General features: G+C 34.9%; 1 protein-coding gene across 1 annotated transcript; it reads right to left on the bottom strand.

The window, feature by feature from the left end:
* Nucleotides 1-1,270: 1,270 nt before the first annotated feature.
* Nucleotides 1,271-19,559, bottom strand: LOC136025933 (protein BUD31 homolog). The gene is made up of 4 exons (XM_065702018.1): nucleotides 19,401-19,559; nucleotides 11,937-12,059; nucleotides 5,656-5,822; nucleotides 1,271-1,378 (listed from the first exon to the last, which is right to left on the bottom strand). Exons 1-4 carry the CDS (start codon nucleotides 19,492-19,494, stop codon nucleotides 1,328-1,330), a joined length of 435 nt encoding a protein of 144 aa, XP_065558090.1. The 5' UTR covers nucleotides 19,495-19,559; the 3' UTR covers nucleotides 1,271-1,327.
* Between the last annotated feature and the right edge of the window lie 2,640 nt (nucleotides 19,560-22,199).

Here is a 22,199-nt window from a genome sequence, read left to right as displayed (position 1 = left end):
AACAAAGTCTTATTTTTGCTCTCCTTTAAGTTCCCAAAAATATGAGATGTCGTTTCATATGGGAAGAACAACCATAGCTCATGTAACTTAGACAATGAATATTGAATTCTAGCACTGCGATTTAAGACAAGCATAGAATAAGAAAACTGCAGTAGTTAGATGGTGCGTGTAAATATTCAAGCCTTTTATAGATGGCAAGTCATTGAAAGTAATATATTTTAATTAAAGAAGACTGATATACAAATATAGTTCATCGGGCACAACAATAAACAATTCATAAAAGTTTCACTAGGAATATTGAACTCGATATCGTGATTTAAGATAAGCATAGAAATAGGGAATCATAATGCTTCAAAGTCGGCTGGCTTTCTCAAAGACAAAGGGTATAATGGCAACCAGGGGACAAGTCATCATTGATAGCTATTTGATAATTTGTGGTTTGACTACGAAATTTAGTTAAAAAAAACAGTGAAATTATGTCAGTATTTCAATTCAAGCGGTTTGCACTACAGGAAACTAACACAGCTGACATATTGATCAGATAACATTTCTTTTGAGCAGATTTTCGGTGTTCTTCTAGCAGATACGCTAGAACATTTTTAGGAACTGCCCTTTCCTGAAGTTGGAAAAATAATACTGTTCCGTTTAACCGAAAAAGAGAATTCCTACTTTCTACTGATACAATTTTCATTAAAACTGAATATCTCTCACAAAAAACAGAGAAGTTAAATGTTTTTCTTTTGAATTCTGGGATATTAAGTGTCAGTTTCTAGTTTTCTGTCGTTTATTCGGATCTTTTATCGAAGCACTACAAGTTATGGCAAGAACACCCCATCCATTCCAAATAGTTCGACCATACAAACCAAAAAAGTTTTTAATGGACGAGATAGGGTGATTCCCTAAGATATCCTATTAAAATAGTACATGGAATGGGATTAGATTACTTGCATGGGATTACCTTAAATATTCGAACCTCTAAGAAGTCATTCATTCTATCTGCACACCCGAAACTGATAGTTAGAGAAATTAATAGAACCCATATTCTTTCAATAAAGGTTCCAAAAATGTGGGGCCGCTAATTTAATTAATTATTCGCTTCTTCCTCTCATGGCAAATCGGTGTCCAATTATGAACTCGTGAAACAAAACTACAATAAAAAGATTGCATAAAATACAAATTTTCGGTAACAACCAACCGGCCGTACTGATCAAATCTGCAATGTCTACACGAAGTAGTCTTTCGCCTAGCCAACATAGAAATGTAAAACAAGTTAAAAAAAAACACAAAAATGATATTGAAGATAATACAAAAAAATTTACATAAATAATTAACCAGAACAGCCTCTACAACCGCAGTGTATGCACTCGACGACTCGACCCTGAAAAAGAGAAACAGCTTATGAATAATTCATTTATTAAAATAAAATATTAATATAAACTAGCCAGAACCAACCCTATGAGATAAAACAGGGTTTGCTCCATCTATGGATTAAAGGGGGCTCTCAAACAACTACTGAAAACTTATGCATATTTTAAGAGAATAATTACTAAGCGATGTATCTAAGTTTCTGTAAAAGGAATTTTATTTCATCTCAACTGAATCAGAACTAAACATTTCAACTAATTCTATCGCTATAAACTACAAAAACCCCAAAGCATGCATTTGAATATAATGATTCTCATTTGGAGGTCCGAGAAAGAATTTCCAGGAGTGGTCTAAGAAATTAATTCACTAATAAAGAATATGGTATACCTCCAAATCAATGTTTTTTAAAATATTGTTGTCTGCTCCATGTGTAGGGGGGGGGGAGATTGTACTATAGAACAAATCGAGAGATAGGACGATCCTGGACAATCTTAACTGCAGAAGCATGATACCCAAAACCCGACTTTGTTAAAACACATATTATTCGCCAAAATAGGCCATAGGTGCAATTATTACACCTGCTGTATTGCATTAGTGCTGTATGTGTAGGTGAGGGGGGAGATTGTGCTATAGGACAAAACGAGAGATAAGCCTTGAAAAGTGGATAAATACTAGATAGAATAGATTTTAGCCAACTTAGAAAGTTGTTAAAGGACACTTCTAGGGAGGGGTTTATAGTTGAAATCAGAGCCTGAATGGTGATTTCTAGTCTATACATCCACCTTCTAAACTTCCTCTAGAACACTGATTGCTCAGTCAGGAATCTTTTTTGTGCTAGGCAAGTGAATCTTTGGGAACAGATTTAAAGCCAGGTCACGATCCAAGAAGAAGTTGTTAAAGGACACTTCTAGGGAAGGGTTTATAGTTGAAATTAGAGCCTGAAAAGGTGCTTTCTAGTCTATACATCCACCTTCTAAACTTCCTCTAGAACACTGATTGCTCAGCCAGGAATCCTTTTTGTGCTAGGCAAGTGAATCTTTGGGAACAGATTTAAAGCCAGGCCACGATCCAAGAAGATGTTTTCAAACTACTGATGTTTTCATCTTGTCTACTCTATTTGTAACAGTTGAGAAATTCCTAAGAATCAAGCTCAACTCCAGACAGTCGTCTTGCCCAAGTCTTTAGCAGGAACCAGAACTTTCCTCTTTTCTGGGACTTATATACATTGGAAAATTTAGAGAATCAGAGTCCGAGCTAAACTGTAGAGTCAAGAATAGCATATATGTCTTCGCACAGTTCTTAGAGCGCTAGAAGTAGCGAAGGAATAGAAGTACGCACGTGAAACCACCTTCTCGGGCCCTAATTCAGGTTCTCTATCCTTTTCCACTAGTTTCACTCCCCTGGCTGCTTCGCATTACGTCCTAACACAACTTTCAAACTTCGTTCATTGTGTTTGGAGTTTTTGACAGATATTTCGCAGATATTTCAAAATCTATTTATCATAACTAAGCACAAATAAATTAAATCCTTGTCAGTAACTCTCATTTAACAAAACTGAATATACAAATAATTACCAAATTTTAAAGGACGAGAACTCTAAATCCAGAGAACAAAATATTTAGCAACTTATAAGGTCACTTGGACAGTGCTCAAGACATTGGTCCTCGGAAATGCCTAAGGCGCATAAAGTAATTCTATGTTCAGTTTTCAGGATTTAGTTTTTTTATTTTACTTTTTTTTTTAACTAGCGGGTAATTCCTATGGTTAGCGAACGGGTAAATATTTCGCAGTTCATGTTATTGACTTAAAGATAAAGTGAACATCCCAATAGATGCCTCTTTTATGCTTTTTACAAATATAATAATCGCTTTTCTCACAAATTCAGTTTTCAGCCTTTTTTAGACCCTTGAAAATGACAATTTTTCGATATTTTTGGGTATAAAATGGATTAAAACATGGCTTTCAAACTTACTATTTCATTATAAAATCCTTTTTGTTAAAGCAATATAATCTGCAAGCATTGATTTGTCAAAATTAAGTTGAATAAAAAATCAAAACAATTTCTCTGTTTTTCCATCCGCCATTTTTCTTCTGTCGGCCTTTGTTTTTCAACATATAGTTGAAACGGCAGTTTTTAAGTAGCCTAACAGAATAAGAAGAAACGAGCGAGCTTTTCCATGAACATTGGAAAGAACACCCGAATGGTTTACAGAAACAAATAATATAATTACACAGTTAATTAAGCTTTATAATTATAATTACGCTTAATTGGGGTATAATTAAGCTTCCGAAGAGCTATTACGGTCGTTGATATTTTAATCCTTTTCGAGGAAGCCAAAAGAATAGGCGAAGAGAAGAATCGAACAGTGATTGCGATTCTTTTGTTTAATATGAAGGGGCCTTTAACAATATGCACAAAAAAATATGTGTAAAATTGTAGGTCATTTGATTTCCCAGATCAAATAATATAGCTGATGCAGTTTTTTGAAGAACTGTTAAGTTCTTATAAACAAAGCCCTTTATACTTTAAACTCGGTAACATGAGATTCCCACACCATTGAGTCTCATTTTATTTAATGTTATTTCCAGCATTTAACACTTTCCTATGGCTACAGGAGGAAAAGCTGTCTGCTGATGACTTAACAGCATGAAAAACTGGAGACACACAAAGGGAACTAATTTTAAAAACACAAGAAACAGGAACAGACGTGTATAATAATAACTTGTTAAAATTTGAAAACGGTTGTATGGACAATATTGTACTTCTAAAAAGACTAGCCAGCAAAATCGAATGGATAGTAAGAAGGCTCCTATACTTTAGCGATATTTGCCATAGAAGCACTTGGTTTTCGTGCTAGATCGATGTTCGAACAACTAGAAACTACAGAAAATGTGAGATGTCAATGGGTCCCAACCAGCAAGTCGAAATTTTCTGAAATCTCCTGATTCCAGTTATGAAAGAAATGTTAAAACAGAAAATAGAGAAATATTTTACCAAAGCGTAAATATAAGGCTCCATACATCCAGTATTCTATGTAAATTTTCAAAAAGCCAAAATAACAAATGGAAATGAAATAAAGATTTAATCATGGGAAATGATCCATGAGCCAATTAAAAGCAATAGCAATATATCTTTGTCTATTCTAAAGTTTCCAAAAGCACCACCATAAACTGTGATACCTTCTAAAATTGAGCTATATATTTTAGATTAAAAAAAGGGTCCAAATATTCTTCTGGACCAATTTCAAGCATATGTCCAAAAAGAGGCTTATAGATAACAAAGATAATATTTGAGTATATATTGGTGGCTCGGTTAAAGACGAGAAAGTAAGTTCCAGCTACTTTCAAAGACATGTAAACACATACTACTCCCAAAGAAATGCATTACACACAAAGACATGCAGGTTTCAAGCAGTCGGGCCGAGAACTGATCATTTCTAACAGCTAAAATGTGAATACCAGTAGATGCACTTAAAAAGATTCTGAAAGCTCTTTTTTAAACTATAAAAGTAACTGTTTTATCGTTAATTCTTTGTATCACGCTACTTCATACAAACTTTGTGCCTTTGAAATACATTATTCTGGAGATAGAGAAAAAATATTTTGAAGATTGCATTACAGCATGTCTCTAGAATGCAGGGATCAAAGGGAATACAATTAGCAATTAACAAACAATTCCTCATCATCTGTCTACAACGGAAAGAATCCCTAGCTGCACCATATAAAAGAGGAAGAAATGTAGTCCAGTCTGAAAGCTCAGACATCAATCTTAAGGAAGAATATTCATGGAACTAGTCATCAAAGCAAAACTGCATAAAATGCAACCAAACACTATAAATTCAACAACGCATGACTTGCTGCTTGTAGGAGGTTATGAAGTACTTCAAAGTAGTACGGAGACGTACTCATTTCACATCACAGTCTAAATTCAATACTGTAGTAAATTAAGATTGAATTTGAATTCAGAGCTGCCAGTAAAAGAGATAAAGAAGAAACCAATATTACATCTTTTTTAAAATAGATTTTTATGTTGTGATAATATTAAGCGTGTTTGCGCAATAGTGCTCGGTCAGCTCTCAGCTGGGATCTGACCATCTATACTTGCTGAGTGAATTCCAGGTAGACGGGGAACAATCTCACCTCACTAGAAATTATACAATAACTTTTGGTAAAAAAAAAATAATCAAAAGATAAAAAAAGAATCAAAGAAAAAAAGATTATATTTTCTGATAAGATGATAGCATGTCTGCTATTCATACAGCGACGAATTTAAGAAGAACAAGAACTTACTTCTTCAAGTTTTACTTTTGGGACCCTGCAAATACAGTTAGTGCCAAAATTCGTATCGCGGGTCTGGATACATCGGAGACAGCACAAATTCTCATAGCCTTGTTTCTTCCATTTGGCAATTAAATTTGCATCTGCGTATTTTTCGTTAAGGCAGTACTCATACAGTTCTAAAAAAAAGCAAACGAATAATCATCAATATGTAATGATATGATGATTTTTTTTTTTACATTAAATAAAAAAAACTAGTTTTTTTAACTGAAAGTAAGGAGCGACATTAAAACTTAAAACGAACAGAAATTACTCCGTATATGAAATGGGTTGTCCCCTCCGCAGTCCCTCGCTCTTTACGCTAAAGTTTTTAATTGTTTTAAAAAGTAGAATTGTGGCAAAGAGTCAAACTTTAGCGTAAAGAGCGAGGGACAGCGGAGGGGACAACCCATTTCATATACGGAGTAATTTCTGTTCGTTTTAAGTTTTAATGTCGCTCCTTACTTTCAGTTAAAAAAACTAGTTTTTTTTTTATTTAATTTCTGAACGTTTTTGAATTAATGCATGTTTGATTTTGGCTCTCCGCACATAAATTATTGAAATGAAATTAGTATATTAATTTTTTTTGGCTAAAACGTCTGTACACTTCCCAATAACCATTACTATATGTAAACACTGGTCAAAGTTTGTAACTTGCAGCCCCTCCCCCAGGAATTGTGGGGGAGTAAGTCATTCCCAAAGACATAGTTATTATGGTTTTTGACTATGCGGAACAAAATGGCTATCTTAAAATTTTAATCTGTTGACTTTTGGAAAAAATTAGCGTGGGAGGGGGCCTATTTGCCCTCCAATTTTTTTATCACTTAAAAAGGGCACTAGAACTTTTCATTTCCGTAAGAATGAGCCCTCTTGCGACACTCTAAGACCACCTGGTCGATACGATGACCCCTGGGGAAAAGAAAAAAACAACAACAAACAAACAAATAAACACGCACGCGTGATTTGTCTTCTGGCAAAAAATATGAAATTCCACATTTTTTTAGATAGGAGATTGAAATTTTTGCTATAGAGTTCTCTGATATGCCGAATGCGATAGTGTGATTTTCGTTAAGATTCTATGACTTTTAGGGGATGTTTCCCCCTTTTTTCCAAAATAGGGCAAATTTTCTCAGGCTCGTAACTTTTGATGTCAAAGACTAAATTAATTGGAACTTATATATTTAGAATCAGCGTGAAAATTCGATTCTTTTGATGTATCTTTTAGCATCAAAATTCCGTTTTTTAGAGTTCCGTTTACTATTGAGCCGGGTCGCCCCTTACAACAGTTCTTTACCACGAACTGTTTGAAAAGAAAATAATTCGGTATTTCGGGGCTTCTGACATTATTACTCCTTTGCGGAAGTTAGGCTCAAAATTGAAAAAGGATTATATTTTTTCTCTGGGCCCCTTCCACCTCTTAGTTCGTTTATTTTCCCGTTAGTTTTCACCTGTTTTCGCTTTATAGTTGTGTTATTTCTTAGCAGTTCTTTCGTTAGTTGAGTTATGGTTGTGGTATATATGTTTTATCGGTCGTATAGTTATGTTATTTTCAAATTATACTCCATAATAGAGAGGCTCCGAACACCCAGCATTGTAAATTAAGCTCTGAATTTGACGTTTTTTTTCTAACGTGACCAGATTCGTCCTGCGCCCTTTTCATTGAATTTTTTCCCCCATGGCATATTTCTCCAAGGAAAGATCCTCCCACATAGCCCCCTCCCTCAACCCTACCCCCAAAACCAAAAAAATCCCCCTGAAAACGTCTGTACACTTCCCAATAACCATTATTATATGTAAAAACTGGTTGAAGTTTGTAACTTGCAGCCCCTCCCCCAGGAACTGTGGGGGAGTAAGTCACCCCCAAATACATAGTTATTATGATTTTCGACTATGCTGAACAAAATGGCTATCTCAAAATTTTGATCCATTGACTTTGGGAAAAAAATGAGCGTGGGAGGGGGCCTAGATGCCCTCCAATTTTTTTGGTCACTTAAAAAGGGCACTAGAACTTTTCATTTCCGTTAGAATGAGCCCTCTTGCGACATTCTAGGACCACTTGGTCGATACGATGACCCCTGGGAAAAAAAAAAACAAAAAAAAAACAAACAAATAAACACGCACCCGTGATTTGTCTTCTGGCAAAAAATGCAAAATTCCACATTTTTGTAGATAGGAGCTTGAAACTTCTACAGTAGGGTTCTCTGATACGCTGAATCTGATGGTGTCATTTTCGTTAAGATCCTACGACTTTTAGGGGGTGTTTCCCCCTATTTCCCTAAATAAGGCAAATTTTCCCAGGCTCGTAACTTTTGATGGGTAAGACTAAACTTGATGAAACTTATATATTTAAAATCAGCATTAAAATGCGATTCTTTTGATGTAGCTATTGATATCAAAATTCAATTTTTTAGAGTTTTGGTTACTATAGAGCCGGATCGCTCCTTACTACAGTTCGTTACCACGAACTGTTTGATAAATTCCCAATAGACCGATTTGCTATTAATTGTATCCTGAAAACAGAATTGAATCACGAGCTCATGAATCAAAGGCATATGAGATATCCAAATAGAGATTTTAAAAGAAACTAGATCTACGTTGTATAGGCAACGTGAGGTGTTGCGGCAACCTTTGTTCGGCTTCGCTGAGTAAATTATTGTGAGAGCAACACTTTGGTTTTGGATCTCGCTTCGATTAAACGATGAAGTTGTTAATCTGTCAGGATCTTAAAATAAATACTAGGTAAAACAACTCGCAAAAGTTGCAAACCCCTCATTACAACTAGCAAAAGACGCAAACCTCTCATCCCTGAAGATGATTGTTTTTCTTGGGGGGGAGAACAATACAGCCTGGCAGTTATATGCATTCTGAAGCCGTAATATTAAGTTTGCCATAATCTAAATTATATAATCTAATATAATTTGCCCTAATATTAAATTATAATTTAATAAAATTAATCTAATCAAAAATATCCACACGATTTTTTGTTTATTTAGGCATAGATTCTTTTACTCTATGCACAAGTTTTAAGCATAAGTTTTTACTTCTGACTTCTTCAACTTTGACTTTATTGAATAAGAAACATACCTATAAAACAACAACTCTAAGGACTTCCCCACATTTCTAAGTATTCCCCATGAATATATGATGATCAGCCATTGAAGACGAGATTTGACTAGAGCTAAAATGCTCTCAATTAACCTTGGAGGTGAGCAGCATGATACCAGAGCAGTCTTTCAGAGAAGTAGGGAAGTAAAAACAATTAGGCTATAGCTTACTTTGCGCACATGAATATAACAAACAAGCTGTATATGTAATTACAATAAATATATTTGGCAAAGCTAATCTGTATGAGCCTAACTCTCACACTGAAACACGTTATATAATGTCTATGCTCCAGTATTCATGCTAAGACTCCAGTTAAAGGATTCAACAATGGGAATTAGAATATTGTACTTTCCAGTTTTCTAATCCAATCCATTCTGGGACCCAACAAAAAAGTAGCACTCACCAATTCCTTATGACTCTCAAACGTACTGCTACCAGTACTGATAAAACAGTTCGTGGTAACGAACTGTAGTAAGGAGCGACCCGGCTCAATAATAACCAAAATTCTAAAAAATAGAATTTTGATACCAATAGCTGAATCAAAAGAATCGCATTTTAATGCTGATTTTAAATATATAAGTTTCATCAAGTTTAGTCTTACCCATCAAAAGTTACGAGCCTAAGAAAATTTGCCTTATTTTAGAAAATATGGGGAAACACCCCCTAAAAGTCATAGAATCTTAACGAAAATCACATCATCAGATTCAGCTTATCAGAGAACCCTATTTTAGAAGTTTCAAGCTCCTATCCGCAAAAATGTGGAATTTTGTATTTTTTGCCAGAAGGCAGATCACGGATGCGTGTTTATTTGTTTGTTTGTTTTTTTTTCCCATGGGTGATCGTATCAACCCAGTGGACCTAGAATCTTGCGAGAGGGCTCATTCTAACGGAAATGAAAAATTCCAGTGCCCTTTTTAAGTGACCAAAAAATTGGAGGGCACCTAGGCCCCCCCCCCCCACGCTAATTATTTTCCCAAAGTCGACGGATCAAAATTCTGAGATAGCCATTTTATTCAGCGTAGTCGAAAAACCTCACAACTATGTCTTTGTGGACGACATACTCCCCCACAGTCCCGTGGGAGGGCCTACAAGTTACACACTTTGACCAGTGCTTACATATAGTAATGCTCATACTTACTGAACAGTTGAGAGAAAGAGTCAAACTTTAGCGTAAAGAGCGCAGCGTTGATGAGGAAGCAGCCCCTTTCATATATGAAGTAATTTCTGTTCGTTTTAAGTTTTAATGTCGCTCCTTACTTTCAGCTAAAAAAAACTTGTTTTTTTTTATTTAATTTACCCACTATAAATGACAAGATAATTATAGTTAGCTATCATACAATGTCTTATTTGCCTCTCTATATTCATCTGCTCTGTATGACAAACCTGTGGGAAAAAGAAGAAGAAAAAACAAATACAATAGAGTATTTCATGCAAAATTTCATTTTCTAACTTTTCAAGATGAAGGACTAAACACCTTTAATATGATGCTTTTGCAATGGAAATTTGAGTTATGTACTTATTTTTTAAATTTTAAGTCTTGTTTTAATGTTTTAGGCTCTTTTTCAGAATTCTCAAAAAATTATTTTTCTAATTTCAAATTGTACTCTACTTAACTACATAAATGCTTTCAATACGCAGCTTTTTAAAAAAAAAAATACTTAAAATATCAGCAAGTTAAGTTATTTTCGAAATAAGTTGATAAGTCCAAGATATTTGCTCCCTGCTGTGCCTTCTCGGAGATTGGAACTTAATTGTGTGAAAGCATCTACCAGTACTTAAATTTACCTGATCCAGTCTCCAGAAACTGGATCAACAAGTTTCTCGATTGAGACTTACGTAAAGGCCAATTGCCAGCCAATGTAAAAAAAAGCACATGTTGCCTACCTATTGCTACAAACCTAACAATGTTGTGAGCAACAAAACATCAGCCTTCATGCTAGCTCTAGATCAATTTCTCTGTTAAAGCTTTGAGATCAAGTTATAATACATTCCCAGCTGTGGGAGTGTAAGGCAATATTATACAAAAAATAAATATTCTAACAAACATGCTCCATTGTGCCATGCCCTCAAGACTCCACTCAGTTAAAATACATTCTCAGCTGTGGGAGTGTAAGGCAATATTATACAAAAAATAAATATTCTAACAAACATGCTCCATTGTGCCATGCCCTCAAGACTCCTCAAGACTCCACTCAATGATGTATTAAAGCAGGCGTCCAAAATAGGAACAACACGTTGTTGAAACGTTACATACGTTTCAGTGACAAGCTTACAGCCAAAGCACTTCATCACACAAGTCACAGGCAAACATTCTGAATTCCTTGACATACATTTAATTATTTCCAAGCAGGATACTCATCTAGCTCTTCTCTATGCAGATTCTACAGATCTGCATAGAAGACTATATGCCGTGTTCTTTTAGATGTACGAGTTTGTCAAAAGTTAGCAGCATTCATTGAGAGTATGCAACAGCAACCTTTGAACAATTGTGTTGAATCATGCAGCTTGCTGCATTTCTTGCAATTAAAATGTCAGTTTTGGAACCTAGCAATTTTGTTTTTCTGTATCAAATTGATAAGTACCAGTATTTAGTTAGATAAGCTCCTCTTTTCAGAACTGCTCATACCATAAAAGACACAAAATCTAGATTTTTCAGGTTCAGATCTGAACCTCGTCCCAGAAATACAAGGATTTTGTTATTTTTTTCCCATGTTGTATGCATAATTTGCTAATTTTTTTAATTTGCTGATTGTTGTATGATAATTTGACCCCCAGAAATAATTTCCTGGGTATGTACCTCTCAGAAATGTTTCAAATACCCCTCCCCCCCACAAAGCAGCAAAGAATATGCAGAAAATAAGAGACTTGTTAACCAGTGAAAAAATATGCCAAGCTTCTAAGCTTAAAAAAAGTAACCTTTGCCATTTGTAAAAAGTTTAGAGGGCCACCCCTCCCCCTCGTAACTTCCTTTGAAAACCATGAAAGACGCTTCAGTCTTTGTAATTTTTACATTTTTTCTTATTTTTACAGTTCCCTTATTATTTCTAGTCTTCTACATTAACCACTCATCACTAAAAACAATAGTATTATCATCCATTGGAAATACCTATTGATTTATCCAAATGTAGTAAAGAAGAAAGAAATTTTACCTCTTGATATGGCTTTTCTTCTGTAAAAAAGATCATAGATATATCTGCTTTTCTGATGATGTATCTTAAAAATGGGCCAAAGACTCTCCACTTTTCTCTTACCCTCATGAGGATCTGTCTCAGCTGGAAGAAAAATCTAATTAAGTTTAGGGCTAGCAGACTAAAAGCATAAAGACAAAAGACTTCAATATTATACTTTGTAAAATTGTTAATAGGTATATTTGTTCATTCTCCCTACAGCAGCTTAAGTAAGTGTAGTTTCAGGTCTTTGAGGCTGAAATAAAACACAGGGAAATGCATTTTTAAGTACATACATTATACCTTCTCCAGTACCATTAAGACTTATCATAAGAGGGATATTTGAGAGGAACATTCTAAATTACATGTCTTAAATTTACTTTTCAGCAGTTTTGGACCCTCCTCTCCCCAACCTTTCCAATGGACCCGGAATCTTCAGACCACACAACCAAGTAGTTGTTTGATCTCAGCCAATTTGATCAAGTATTTGCAATTGATTCACTGCATATTTTAATCTTGGTGGTCACCAAGCATTGTAAAAAAAAGCTATTTTTTTATAACATATTGATATAGTCACCAGATCTTAGCATGAATCAGACAATGTTTTTCTATTATATCAATCTACTTACAAAACACAGGAATCTTGTATCTATGAAAAGCAATATCTTGCAAAACACACACACAAACATACACAACAGCCAACAAACCATGTCTTATACCCATTAGTGGTCAGTGTTACAGCAACAAAAGCATTAGAGTTTTTGTTCAAACATGCTTGACATACTCATTGTCTTTCACCTGATTCATATATGTTATTTAAATCAGAATTTTGCACTTTATTGCTGCCCTAACAAAGAGGTCCATCTAACAAAGGTACATCTTTGGTATCTCCTTAGATAATTCCCTAATGCAATAACTAAAGAATAAGATTAAAAATTTAGAGTTCCAAACTAAAGTTTCAACACTCTTCAACAACAAAGTATGCATTCAAAATTTTTCCTTTGAAATGATTTAAGGAAATTAAATTCCAAAGATAGGTTTTTTCTTTAACTTTGTCTCAGCACAAAACTTTAGTGTAAAAGGAGGAGGTAGACCTCCCATATATGGTATAGCTCCTGTTTGTTATAAGTTCTAATACCACTCTTGGCTTTGATTTGTAAACAAAACCTGTTTTTGTTTGATTTTCGTTTGTTATTCAGACCATCCTATGGTGAGGAGACACTCATCCTGCACACTTTATTTTATAGTAATCCACATATAACTGATCAGACAACCAGGACCAGACACTGCCATTGTTTCAATTAAAACTTATCATTGAACAATGAGTAATTTATATAATCTAGGGGATATTACTGGAGGCTGTGGAGTGATGACGACCCCAATTAGAGCTTTCAGTTTCCAACCAAATGAGGCTCCTGTGAAGTTCCTAAGAATAACCCTTCAATGCAGAGTGGCACAGGAGAAGTTTGTTGACTCTTTGCAGAGCCCCATTCTACAAGGAACCAATACAAATTTTATTTTCATCTGCATCCATTTCTCCACAGCCCAAAGACAAAAAAAATAAGTTCCAAGCAGATTGGGAAAAAAGGTGTTTGGCTCTTTCTTAGACCTCATTTTTGGGAGAGGGGGAGACTGTGCCCATTTGCAAATTAAGTCCTTGTCAGCCCAGGATTTTAGCACATAGCTCCAAGTTTTAAATTAATCAAGGACAAAATTTTGTTGCCTATTTCTGGTCCCATATTCCCTACTTCCATATCAAAATATATGATCTGTCTGGCCCTGAGAACAATTTCTGAAATTTTAAGTCAATTGCAGACCCAGCATCAAACAGGTTCTCCTTATTTTATTATAAAAATTATGCATAAACAATTGGCAATTTGCATTAATTATGGCCCTTGCCAGTGGGGTAATGAGCTTCATGCCATCATTGGAAACATATATATTGCACCTTTCAACTAGTTTGGAAAAAATAGTTTGGATGTCTTGGGGGAGGACAACACAAAGACAAGGTATTAAAAAAATGGCATAGAAGGAGACTGGTTGACCTTCAATCAGTTTCACCTTACATTGCAGCACGAAAAGAAAGTGTAGACAATGGCTAGGGTAGACTGCTTAACAAGTTTCAGCTAATTACCTCTGGTTCTTGAATTAGGACCAAAAATAAGAAATAACACTGCAAGCACTTTGGCCTTTGTTAGCTGATAGGTTAAGACAACATTATCTCTATTTCTCCTGTATAAAAGTTTTAATTCTTAAAAAGCAATATAACTTCCAATTTCTAATCAAATGAGGTCCCTTTTAATGTCTATGACCATCCCTTCCATACAAAGTTACATGAGGAAGAAATGTTGTTTTAAAAACCATTTTTGGAATTTACTTTAGATTTCATCTGGTTGTTGAAAAAAGTTCATGCAACACAATGGCCAATAAGTAAATGTTTTGTGTTTTTATCTAGGTTTTCTAGCTACCATATTTTTGTGCCACAAAACCCACCAGTCACAGCAAACGCACCAAAAATATAGAACCATCCATATCAAATTGCTATCTGACAAAATTAAGAACATAGAATTAAGTAGAAAACCATTAGTTCTTTTCAACTAATGGGTGTTTTCCAATAGCTGACATGAGGAAAAGCATACTTTTATAAGACATGGTCAGCACTAGACACTGGTCCATTATTAAGCAAAACTCTAAAATGCTAGCTGACATTGCCTTCAGTTTGCACAGCTGCAATGTTGTTTCAAACAACCATTTTTGGGATTTACTTTAGATTTCATCTGGTTTTTGAAGTGAATGTTTTGTTTTACCACATTTTTGTGCCACAAAAACCCACCAGTGACAGCAAATGTAGCAAAAATATAGAACTGCCCCTATCTGAAGAAATTAAAAACATAGAATTAAGAAGAAAAATATTATTTCTTTTCAAGTAATGGGTGTTTTCCAATAGCTGACTTGACATATTTCAACAAAACCATTAAACTATCATGTTGCATGAACTTACAACAATAACCCCACGAAATCTGACAAAAATACAAAAATATGACTGTTTTTGCACAAAATTGCAGATGTGTGAACATTGTTTAGTAATAAAATTGCTTTATAAAAGAACACAACTGTTCATAGCAATTTGGTTATTTCTATCTGTTAAAGCAAAAACAGCAAAAAGAATGGAACTCAGCTGGAAAGCATTATTTTTAAGGGGCAAATGGGAGTTCCAACAGGCCAGTTGAAATACTTCAATGAAGCAATTGCAACAAGGCTGAAAATTTACCATTTTGGCTTGGAAGGAGGGGTAATAGCTAGGAGCCACCAGAAATTCATAATAGTAACCCGGCCAGCTACAAAAATTAAAAAAAAAATATTATGTAAAATATACAAATTTGTTATAGCCTATAAATAATCTCTATTTTATCTTTCTTTTTTCACATGTACATAGGCTTGCATAAATTGTCATACCAATGAAAAAAAAAATTACCTGTTGGTTGGAGTCAAATAAGCAGCCTTTGGTAATGAGTTGAAACTTCTACCAGTAGAAGACAATAAGAAGTTTTATCATAGACTCTTCATTTTTGTAATGCTTTTTATTTGTTTATAGATTTGTCAATTTTCACAGAAACAAACAAATAGGCTAAGTTGAATTTATATTTGCTAGCATTAGATACTCTTGAAAGCATACAAATATATAGCAGTATACAGCCAGATTGTACATTTGGCAACCATAACAAAACTTAGACTACATAAACTACAAACAGGACCATCACTAGACTGAAGACTGTGACTTTATGTATATGCCTTTATAATTGAAATATCCTTTGCTTCCAAATGACTTTTTGATTGGTCTTTATCCTTATCTTTGGCTCTAGGTTTGCAAACACAATTCATATTATAAAAACAGAGTGTCAAACCAAATCAATGGTTCTATTATAAAACTTAAGAATTATGCTACTTTCAGCCTACAAATCTTCACAACTTTGGAAGTCAGAATTATGCAATGCTATAAGGGGCAAATACAGAGCAGTTTAAATCACTGGCCTGGGAATAAGGTAACATCCTACTCAATGCCTTTCTTCTTCTTTGTCTACTTTCTTGGTGGTTGTGGGCTTTTCAGTTGAGACTATTCATCCCTTTTCCTTTTGACTCACTCTGTGAGATAGACAGAGCTACTGAGTTGGTTTGTCCTTATTTATCTTGAATCTGTTCAGATTTCTTTCAAATTACTCTTTCAAAACATAATACTTGCTATGCTTGTAAATTCAATTTTTCAAGCATTTTTAGCAATTTTAGCAAGACTTCTTGCTATCTCAGAAAGGGGTTGAGTTAGAAAAAGGAAACTTTCAGGGATGGGTCTATGGCTAAAGTATGTCCTGGGAAGGTATTTTGAAGTACCTACCTCTACTCCCTCTCTCTCTCTAGAGGGTTCTGACCTTTGATGACCTTTAAAAATATGTGTGTTATAAAAGTGAAATCTTACAAAATAGATCTTTTGCTTGAATGAAGTACAACAAATTGTTTTTAGCTTCACGACTTTGCTCAATCAACTAGAATTTTACAGGAGAAATAGAGGGGACATCATTTTAGCCTATAAGTTATTGAGGGCTAATACTCTCTCACCATTATTCTTTACTGTTGGTGCCAACTTGAGAACTAGAGGTCATCACCTGAAGGAGTACAATTCTAGTTGAGTGACTTCTTGCTATCTCAGAACAGGGTTAGGTTAGGAAAATGAAACTTTCATCTACAGGCTAATGTATATTTTGGGAAGGTATTTCAAAGTACCCACCTCCACTCCTTCTCTCTCTAGAGAGCCCTGAAATTTGCCTACATGACAGGTCTATATATAGCCTACCTATTGAAATTTTGACAAAACAACATTTTACCTTAATTTTCAGTTACCAATTGCTTTTTCTCTGCCTTTAGATCTCAAAATGCAATTCCTGTTGTTTGATTAGAATTCTGGGTCAATGTTGGTATTACTGGAACAATTTTTTGAGGTCATGAAACTATTGTTCCAGTTCCAAAAATTGTAGGGAATTATATGGACTAACAACAAGTCCTTTCACCTCTTTGACTTCTTCTTCAGAAAAACTAGCTACTGGAAGCGCTATTCTGCTCCAGTCTGCGAACAATGGATATATACGATTATGAACAATAATAAACTGTTATTGATTGTGGGAAGTGCGAGTACCTGAGCTACCTGTCCCCAGCAGTTTAAGGCACTAGGCCGGCCGGTACCAATACGGCTCTTCCTACTCATTCCCGCTCTCTTCTGCACAATCAAAAACTATGGATAAATTGCGTCCCATTAAAAATTGACTTCTTCAAGCTTTAATCCTTATTAAACAATATTTCTCTTCTTTAAGGTATCAATTGCTGCCTTAAATATCTTACGATCAATTTCCCATGGCAGGTTAGAATCCAGGATAGCTGTATAAGTATTTGGAATCTTAGCCAAGGAGCAGAAACGCTTAAGAGCAACAGTCTCCTCACTCTGAGCCTGGCAATCAAATAAAATATGCTGGATTGTTTCCTCTGTTGAAAAGCAGATTCGGCATAAAGGGGAATGATGTAGCTTCCAATTAAATAACAAGCTATTTAGAAGTAGGGCACCTGATTTCAGTCAGTAATATAGCACTGTATTTAATCTTGTATGAAATGGAGATAACATTAATGTACTGTGATTAACTTTGGATCTTTGCCTGATTTCCCGTGAATTGAGGTCAGAGGAAGGACTAGGAGATAACATGGAAGCCTTTGCTGCTAGAGAATCAGCCATATCATTATATTTTATACCTTTATGACTAGGAACATGTTGAAAATAAACTTCATTTTCCTTGATCTTAAGATTAAGAAGCTGTCTTCTAATATTATATAAATCTTTGTCATTAGCAATTCTATTAATATTTTGGATCAGTAGTAATGCTGATTTAGAGTCAGAGAGACAGAGTATATTTTCAGATTCAATGTTATAATTTATAAGAGCATCCAAGGCCAGGCGGATGGCACATAATTCAGCAGACAGGATAGAAGATCCCAATGGGAGAGGAGAATAAATATTCAAATTCAGGGATGGGATACATGCTCCTGCTCCAGCTCTTTCCCTCTGGACGGATCCATCAGTATATATTTTTCTATAGTTGGGGTAAGCCTTTGAGATGTGTTCAGCCAAAATAGTCTGGATCTCATAATTAGGAATCAAATCTTTACTAATAGAGATAAGTTCTACTTGACAGCTTGGAGGACTCATTTCCCATGGGGGGGACTCCCATGGGACTATTGTTAATAGATGCATTTTGACTTTTTGAACATCTTTTCTCTCTTCCAAAACTGCCACAAACATAACCTAACAAAAAATTGTCTCTAAAAGCCACAGAGCAATTTTTGGTCTTAAAACGTTAGCAATTTCAAATTTCCAATCAACAAAATGGAAATGATTACAATTCTATATGTATAAATACAAGAATATTTGGGCCAGAATAACTCCATAATGGTGAGTTTGCAGTAGTTATGCAAGAGAGAAAAGATGTTCAAAAAGTCAAAATGCATCTATTAACAATAGTTTCATGACCCAAAAAAATTGTTCTGGTAATATCAACATTGACCAAATTCTGAGCCCTATAAATGTTCTTTTTTTTCAAATTTAGGAAATGTATTTGTATATCTTTAAAACCTTATAAATTGGGATTGAGCAAAGTTGTGAAGCTGAAAATACTTTTGTTGTGCTTCATTCAAGCAGAAGATCTATTTCCAAGGTTTCACTTTTATAACACACACATTTTGAAGATCATCAAAGGTCAGGGCCCTCTAGAGGGAGAAGGAGTGGAGGTAGGTACTTTGAAATACCTTCTCAGGACATACTTTAGTCTGTAGACCTATCCCTGAAAATTTCATTTTCCCATCTTAACCCCTTTCAGATATAGCAAGATTTCAACCAACTAGAATTTTACCCCTGAAACTTGTCAAGCAGTCTACAATATCTAGAGTCTGTACTCAATTCTTTTCATTACAAATTGTCAACAGTTGTAAACACTTGTTTACAGGAGAAATAGAGGGGATGCCATTTTAGCCTACAAGTTATTGAGGGTTAATACTCTCTCATTATTACTCTATACTGTTGGTACTAACTCAACAAGTCATGAAGTGTCAACAGTTGGAACAAACTATCCAATGAAACAGTTACTACTGAATCTGTCAATAATTTCAAACAAAGGCTGGGTGCTGAGTGATCCTCAAGAGAGTGTAAACTCAATGAGGATGCTGCTGATCATGGATTAGCACCTGGTCACTAAAGAACTCTGTATGTAGCCCAATTCATTATTTTGGAGCTCTATAATGTGAAATCCTTAGATTGCTCCTAGCTGCAATTTAAGGTAGGCCTATGCCCCCTCCTATTAGACAACATTACCAATACAACTACACTTAGCTTTTCATTATTAAAAGAAAGCCTACCTTCTCTCATTTTCTTATCCAGCTCTTCCAGAGTTGGTTCTATCAATTCCCAGCCTTCGGGAGTTCGTTTTTTGGTTCTCCTTACTTTTGGCATCTTTCAAATTTATTATCTTTCACTTCTTTTTTAAACTAGAAACCAATGTTTTCCCCTACTTTTTTCAGACTTCGGTTATTGTCGCTAGAAAAACGATAGATTGCTTTCGCAATCTAATAGACTTTTCGATAGAATTGTCTTCAGTTTTATAGTACATTTTGGAGCAGATTGAGTGATTATCGAATGAAGGGTAATATTTTAAAGCTTTAGACAATAGATACAAAAGAGCTAGAAGCAATTCTAGAAAGAAAAGGAGTAGTTTATTGATGATTTTTGTCAAAGTTGACTTTGTTTCTAAGGGAACTTTGAAAGCAGCTATAAAGCTCGGATTGTGATGGATATATACTTAGTCTACTTTTAAAGGTAGTAAAACCCATATTCACTCCTGAAAAATTACGTAGCTCCTACAAAATAAATGGCTGATCTTGACAGTTATCTTAATGCTAAGTTTAACTAAGTTGCACCACGTGATTTTCCATGAAATGAAGTTTAGTGATCTAAATTTGTGTATAAGCTACTATGAAGGAGGAGTGGTAGTTGATTTTGTAGACACCTCCACGGTAGCATATTTGCTCCTGAAAAATTATGTAGTCCATGCAAAATTGATGGGTAATATTGATTCAGTTTCAAAAATTATAGAGAGGTATATATACTATCATCAAGTCCTTTTTCCTCTTTGAATCCTTCATCAGAAAAACTAGCCACTGGAAGCACTATTATCCTCCATTCAGCCAACAATAAGTGTACACTTATATACATTGATACATTATTATTAATTGTGGGAAGTGCGAGTACCTGAGCTGCCTGTCCTCAGCATTTTAAGGCCACTAGGCCGGCCGGTACCAATACGGCTCTTCCTACTCACTCCTGCTCTCTTCTGCACAAAGGATTATGAATCTCATAAAATAGGTAAAGGAGCCAAATAAAGGGGAGGGCATTAGCTACTTCAATAATAGCAGGGATAACTGTTCAGGCTGTTTCGATTGCTTGACCGTCAAGAAGATAACGATGGAAAATTTATTTTAAAATAGCGTGGCCAGGAAAATGCCGACAATTGAAGTAATAAGAATTACTAGTAATAGGGCATGATCGTGGAAAAAAATAAGGTACTCTATGAGAGATGAATTCCCGTTTTGTTGGCCTAGTTGAAATCATTGAGATCTTTTAAAGGGGTTGCCCATATTTGGAGCTTAAATCCTATGCACACATGTCATTGTCATTTTAGAATGTAAAAATTATAGTAATCTCTTCGTAAGAGTGATCAGCGGATGGATGGGGGTGATTTCATTCCACACTTGATCTAAGATTAAGTGAGAAGACATTAACTCACTTGGCAGTCAAAACTTCCCAGATGCAAAAGATAAATAAGAGTGTGGTAACTATAGATGTAACTCGTCCTAGTGAAGAGATTACATTCCATGAAGTATATATATCAGGGTAATCTGCATCACAGCTTGGCATCCCACCCCTTTAGGAATGACACAAAAAACTGCCGTTTTATTTCCATATGACACTTGCAGATGGCGGAATTTATAAAAAGTACGTAGATAGGAGCAATAGCTTTTGCATGAGCCATTAAACATCTCTCTATGATGTTCTGGTAGCCCTCTAGGCCTGCTGAAAAAAAGAAAACAAAAACGGGAGACACATCAGTGCTATTGATGCAAAAAAAGTGATTTTCCTTGTTGTTCAGGGAGGTGGACTGTAATTTCTGTGCAGAAGGCTTTTGATCATATCGATTCCAATAGTATACTTTTCATTTTCATCTGACGCCTTTTTCAAGGGGTTTCTAACCTTTTTTTGAAATCACCATAAATTTCTTTTCGCAATAAACTTTTACTTTTAAGACGAACCGAAATAATAGTTTCCATTCCTGGGTCAGTGTCAGATGGCAATTTTTTTTTTTTACTAGGCAGATTTTTTCAAAACGCTTTTTTTCACTTTTGGTTACTACGGACTGTGGTTCACTCTTCTCTAGGTTGAAGCTACCGCTGCAACCATTATAATTTTCTCAGCACTTCCAATCAAAATTTAAGATAACTATTTTGTTCAGCATAGCTGAACGTTCTTGTAACTGTATCTCTAAGTCTAATGTGTAGATCAACCCTCACAGTTATACAATTTGCCATTATGTTTAAAACCAAATATTGTCTTAATAATAAATCAAAAAGTATTGTGTGTATGCTGATTGCCAATAAGGTATCTCTACGGCATTCCAAGAACGACTGAGGGCATTACGTTCAAACTTTCAGGGCTACTTCTATTACTACTTCTACTTTTAAAATTTAACTAAATGAAAAGAGTGTAAGTGTATCCAAGCTGTCATAGAGCATAGATAGATTTTTTTTTTTTTTGCGAATGCTATCAAGTTTTTTTTTCAGATCAACTAGAAAAGGTATGAAACTAAATTAAACACTATTATTGATGTCCAGATTTTTAAAAGGGCGTATGTTGTCAAAAATTGTTGAAAAATTTTCTCCAGCATACAAATAGCAGGTCAAACTTGTAATATTCTAAGGAACAAATATCAGCATATGCATATTTAGCTGGCAAAGCACATTCAGTTGAATTTTTTTCAGTAAAGTGCAAGTTATGTTCTGGCCTTTTGGAAAACAGAAGGCTTTTGAGCCCTACTCATGTTAATTTCTACTCGTTTTGAATTTGATTCGGTTATTTACTGTAATTTCTGTTTGTTTTGGGTTTCA

The sequence above is a fragment of the Artemia franciscana genome, chromosome 4 (assembly GCF_032884065.1).
Source record: "Artemia franciscana chromosome 4, ASM3288406v1, whole genome shotgun sequence".
In the NCBI taxonomy this organism is placed as follows: domain Eukaryota; kingdom Metazoa; phylum Arthropoda; class Branchiopoda; order Anostraca; family Artemiidae; genus Artemia; species Artemia franciscana.
Note: the sequence above shows the minus strand (reverse complement) of the source record. Positions and strands in the feature narration are given on the sequence as shown.

Coding starts and splice junctions, on each gene's coding strand:
- LOC136025933 (XM_065702018.1), bottom strand. CDS start 19,494: ATGCCAAAAGTAAGGAGAACCAAAAAACGAACTCCCGAAGGCTGGGAA. Junction 5,823..11,936: donor AAGAAAAGCCATATCAAGAG/GTAAAATTTCTT, acceptor GCTTTTTTTTAG/AACTGTATGAGTACTGCCTT. Junction 1,379..5,655: donor CAAAAGTAAAACTTGAAGAA/GTAAGTTCTTGT, acceptor TCTCTTTTTCAG/GGTCGAGTCGTCGAGTGCAT.